At 39.3% G+C, this 5,562-nt stretch overlaps 1 protein-coding gene across 1 annotated transcript in view; it reads left to right on the forward strand.

Moving 5' to 3' along the window:
* Positions 1–5,135, forward strand: part of phyl (phyllopod) — a 19,101-nt gene extending 13,966 nt beyond the window's left edge. Inside the window, exon 2 of the mRNA XM_017627222.1 lies at positions 3,131–5,135. Coding sequence (XP_017482711.1) covers positions 3,131–4,168 — 1,038 coding nt within the window. The 3' untranslated portion in view covers positions 4,169–5,135. The remainder of the gene's footprint in view (positions 1–3,130) is intronic.
* Positions 5,136–5,562: the final 427 nt, after the last annotated feature.

Consider the following 5,562-nt stretch of genomic DNA (forward strand, 5'->3'; position numbering starts at 1 on the left):
TTCTTCCAAAGAATCTTCCATCGTCGAAAACTCTCCAAGCTGCAATTCTCTGTCCCACAAAAATTTTAAATTTTCAAAGTACCACAACGCGGGCACTCTCCCTTTTCCGAATTTTTTGCAACTTCCGCCGGCAGAAGGCTCGTATGCTGATATTTTTTACAGTTTCTTTCGTGGCAGTTTTGTCTACTTCCCTCTACTTCTCCAGCAGTTTTTCCATGATTTTTGTTTTTTATTCTTATATTTATATATTTTTCAATTTTACTTTGCCAAATCGCAACTTCTCCCTTCCAAAATTAAAAAAAAAATGTTCTATTCAACAATTTTTATTGAGCTTGAGACCGTTGTTAATGAAAAACTTATTGTGGAAAAGCAACAATAGTTTGGAAAAATGGTAGAAGTGATAGCTATTTTGGAAATCACCAAATTTCCTCATCAGACTTCTTTCAAATTTCCACATGATAATTTTTTCTATTTTGTATATGCATGACCAGAAGACAATGTAGGTAGGCTATCTTAATCTTCATCAGCCCAGAAGAGTTTTCAGGACTTCGTTTTTCCTTTACGAATGAAAAAAGCTAGTAATATACATACATATATAGTTGTGGAAAGTTTTCGTAGCAGACTTTTAAAATAAAATGTAATAAACATGAAATAAGTTGTTTGCTATAATAAAAAATACTACAAATAAAAAAAGTTAAAAAGGTTAAACTGTGACACAAAAGCTTAGAAGAGTCTTTCGGACTATTTTTCAAAAATACATGTTTATTACATAGAATCAGAAATGCAATGAATTTACTTATAAATGCTAAATAAGCAGTTCACAGAGGATAATGCAGTGAGAAATACATTGGGAAGGATTCATTAGAAATGGCAACAGAAGAGCTCTTCGTTCATATAGAAAGTGGATAAACTAGTTGATAATTTTTTGCTATGTTTTTTTAGAATGATGACTTTTACAGTATTAAATAAATTAAAAGAGAAGTTTAAAGTTACCGTTTACAATAACTTCGCCTGTTTTCTTCATAAAATCATACTCGGAGTCTAATAGACTCCGGAAATTTACTGTCAAAACCTAACTAACCGAAATTGAACGGCGTGTGTAAAAAGTTAACTCAAATTCCAAGACTTGTCTTGTGTGACATTTCGATTTGACGTTTATGCTCAATTAACATTTTGGCGTGTTAAAAAAGCGACGTTAGCCCTCTACAGCTATAAGGGGGCGATTGAGCGTAGCTGGGGGCTGTCCCTTAGCATCATGTACTGGCTATACACGGTAGTTGTTAGGCTGATTCTATTATATGGGGTCTTGGTATGGTGGCTAAGTCTCAACAGGAAATCTACAACTGAAGCACTCCAAAAGGTGCAAAGAACTGCGACGCTCTGCATCTGTGAGGCTCTGCGCACAACTCCGTCGGAGGCTATGTGCGTGCTGCTCGACATTTTGCCAATTGAAATTGTTGGAAAACAATCAGCGGGGTGTGCCGCCTTGAGGTTGAGGGAACTACCAGGCTGGAGGCTGGGGCTGGAAATATGTTTTCGCTTACCCAATCACTGCAGCGTTTTTCAAGCTGAGGTCGCTGCTATATAGGAAGCGGTTGAACACCTACGTACAAGAGAAGTCATTTATAACGATATCTTCATTTACTCAGACAGTCAGGCCGCACTCAAAGCGCTCGACTCGGTCACATACAACTCAAAAACCATAGCGGATGTCGCAGATCTCTAAACGAGATGGCTGAGCAGTCTGCGCTTCACTTGGTATGGGTTCCGGGGCACCGGAACATACCAGGCAATGAAAAGGCGGACAAACTTGCAAGAGAGGGCACATCCGCTCCACTTTCGCGGGCCTGGAAGGGATTAGGCATGCCGCTCGCTACCTGCAAGCTCATTCTAAGGGATCTGTCTCTTAAACTAGCAAGGGACAGGTGGGATAGCCTCGCCACTTGCAACAACACGAAGCTTACATGGCCAAAATGGGACAAAAAGCGGTCGAATGATCTCCTCATGCTGAGCAGAGGTGACCTAGCCGCAGCTGTGGGTCTGCTAATAGGCCATGTTGCTATTGGAAGGCACGCGAAGAGGTTAGGGATCTCCCATAACGACTTCTGCAGAAATTGCAGAAATGAAGAAGAGCCAGAAACCTTGCGGCACCTGTTATGCGATTGCGCCGCACTTTGTAGAAGAAGACAAAAGTTTATGGGTTCAGGATTCTTTGAGGACCTAACCGACATAGCCGAAGTAGGCATACGGCAACTTCTGGGTTTCGCGAAATCCACACGATGGTTTGAGTAGGAGGGTTCTAACGATCCGCGTGGTATCACAACGGGCCCACAACCAAGGACCTATGTGTGCTAGTGGCGTCACTGGCAGCCACTTCAACCTAACCTAACATTTTGGCGCGAATATGAATTAAAATTTTGTTCAACAAACTCCTGTAAATTTTATAGAAATGCAACTCGAGAAATCACGCACGCAAATTGATTTCGGTTTATCAAATATGAAAAACTTGCATGCGTGCGCAGAAAAACTCACGCCGGTAACAAAGGTTCAGCTGTAAAAGAACTTCTCCAAAGGCTTTTTGAAGTACGTCCTACAAAGCCCTCCTGAAAGCTTTTCTTTGGGTAGCGAAAGCAGAAGCTACTGCATACAAAAAAAGAAAGGAATGACTTTTAGAAAGAGCTTTTGGAAGAGATTTTAGCTTCAGAAATGATCTTCTGGGTAGTATGTATGACTACTTTTTTTTGGGATTGGCCTGAAGATAACAAAGTAAGATTTTCACTAAATAAATGTTGAAAAAATATTTCGTTATCACATCGTTAAAAGCAAAAATCTGTCAAAAATGAAATAGGCGCCTGTATTGGCATTCATTAAAAAAACAGGACAATTTAGGTCTGCACCAGGACACCAGGACAATTTTTTAAAACCAGGACAAATCCTTGAAAACCAGGACGCCTGGCAGTGCTAAACAGGACATTAAAGATTTTTTGAACTTAAAAATCCAGCCATTTCATATAAAATTACCTTATTATTTATTCACTCACTAAAGTCAAGACTGGTTGTATTTTAAGAATTGATGTACTACCGTTGTATCATAATATTTAATTATCTTCCCCTCTCTCACTCTTTTCAGCCCCTAAACGAGGATAAATATTTATGTTTTAGCTGCAATAATTGGTTAATAAATTGGCACTCATTACAGGCGTCAAACAGTAATGACGCAGAAAGCCCATCCGGTACGTTTCGACCTCAAATGAATAGTATGTTTCACAAGGAGAAAGCAAAAAATCCCCGCCAACAAACACAGCCAAGTCACATGCATTGCCAAAAAAATTACCAACTTTGTCGTCCCACAGCCAAAGTGCGACCTTGGAGAATCACAGAAAAAGCACACAATGAAATCAATTGGAAAAGACAAGTGCTTAAGAAACAAAAGGCTTTTACAGGCAAAAGTAAATGGATTCTGAAGCTTCAACGCAAATATCACGAAAATCGCAGAATATCTCTGAGGAATGTTCGGCTACGTCGTAGTCTGAGGCAATGTAACACTTATAATTTTTATCTTTTTAGTCATAACAGCAAACCAAATAAACTGTCCTTTGCAACATTTGTTCAAAAACTCAAAAAGCAAAGGTATATCGGAGAAGAATATATAAAGAAAGTGAAACAGAACCAAGAATGTTGGGATCCAGGTGTTTATCAGAAGAGTAGCCCTGGAGACAACAACAATGCCATATCCGAACTAAACGAGAAGACATCGGTAAATAATTATGATAAGCAGTGTTTAAAACGTCCTCTGTTAGATGGAAAGGTAATATCCATGTTAAGGCGTCTGGGAACTACGTTATCTCTTGAGAATCGCGACGCCAGCGCAAAAGCTTCCACACCACTACATCGGCGAATAATGAACCCTGTAAAATCAAAACCGCAATGGAAAAGTCAATTGAACGAAGATGAAATTCTACTTGGCTTTGATTCCGCAATATCGGAAGTGCTACCACAAGTAATCCAACAGCGGCAACAAAAAGTCAACGGTAATAATTGTGTACCGGAAATTTTCGCTGTGATGCAGGCGAAACGAAAATTGGCGTATCAAGTATCATTTGGTAAAGATGATAGTCAATATGTTTATCCACGGCTACCTGAAGGCCTGAGTATTTCTTTGGTTTAAGTGCTTAAGATTTAACGCGCGGTGCAATCACTGAGTGTGTTGACATGTGTGAATATGCATACATACATGTGCACATATCTATGTACATACCTACATGTGTATATCGATACACTCTGCGCTGCATTTGCACGTTTAAAAAACTGCTTTCAATTTGGTCACACGTATGAGTTATCAAAAATCATTCAAATCAAAAATCATACACACAATTATCTCCACAAAAAACCTCACTTTATAAAGCTATAATCAGCTGTTGAAATTGAACGGAAAATTGCCTATCACCTTGAAATAAAAATTGCTTTCAAGTTGATAACAAACGGAGACCGCAAGGTGCGCAATTAGGTCTCTCTGTGCGGTGCGCAGGCCCCAAAGGACATATACGCCGGAGAAATATTTTCGCGCTCACACTTTTGCAAAGTGTTTGGCCGAGCTGCTTCAATTTGTGGAGTTTTACTCCGCATCTGAGTGGCAAATAGATATTAAGAGCAGCTTTCTCATGGCAGAAATACGCTGCTAGAAAAACTGTTTCTAATATAGATGTTTCTCCAGACTGATATCGAATCCAGGTCCTGCGGAGTGGTAGTACGCACCTCTAAGCACTCAGCCACAGTGATTTCGGAGTCCCTGAAAGCTCCTTCAGAGCATCCGCAAAGACTCCGTGCGGACTCCTCTATTCGGCTACGCTATTTGACTCTTTAGAGATAACCTAGTCGGAGTGTTTTGGGAGTGATCCGATAATAGTCCGAAAAGTACAGGGTTTCTCAAAATGCTCCTAATTTTATTTACAATCAACAAGTATTGGAACATTTTCATCTTTTCTTTTTATTGAAAAATGGCTTTCCATATTATACCGAACATAAACAAGTCAAAACGGAGAAATAATGAAACAAGTAACTTGTAGCAAAAAAAAAAATACAATACAACGGACTTCAATGGTGTGTTTTTACTCTCTAGAAAATAATTTATGCAACCTCACATACGCGGTTTTGCATTATCTTGATNCCAATCAACAAGTATTGGAACATTTTCATCTTTTCTTTTTATTGAAAAATGGCTTTCCATATTATACCGAACAAAAACAAGTCAAAACGGAGAAATAATGAAACATGTAACTTGTAGCAAAAGAAAAATACAATACAACGGACTTCAATGGTGTGTTTTTACTCTCTAGAAAATAATTTATGCAACCTCACATACGCGGTTTTGCATTATCTTGATACCAGGGATTGGCATTGGTTGATCGTCAATTGTTTCATACTCAATCAATACCGCTGCTTTGTATGACTGAGCAGCGGCGTTGGCTTAGGTCGGTGTTATGCAGACAAACTTTTGTTTGCCAAATTAAATGGCGGCTGCTTAGTTTGCTCGGAGGTGGTTATGTCGAGTTTGGCACAGGG

This window comes from Rhagoletis zephyria, unplaced genomic scaffold (genome assembly GCF_001687245.7).
Source record: "Rhagoletis zephyria isolate East Lansing unplaced genomic scaffold, Rhagoletis_zephyria_1.1 Rzeph_scaffold_05117, whole genome shotgun sequence".
NCBI lineage: Eukaryota > Metazoa > Arthropoda > Insecta > Diptera > Tephritidae > Rhagoletis > Rhagoletis zephyria.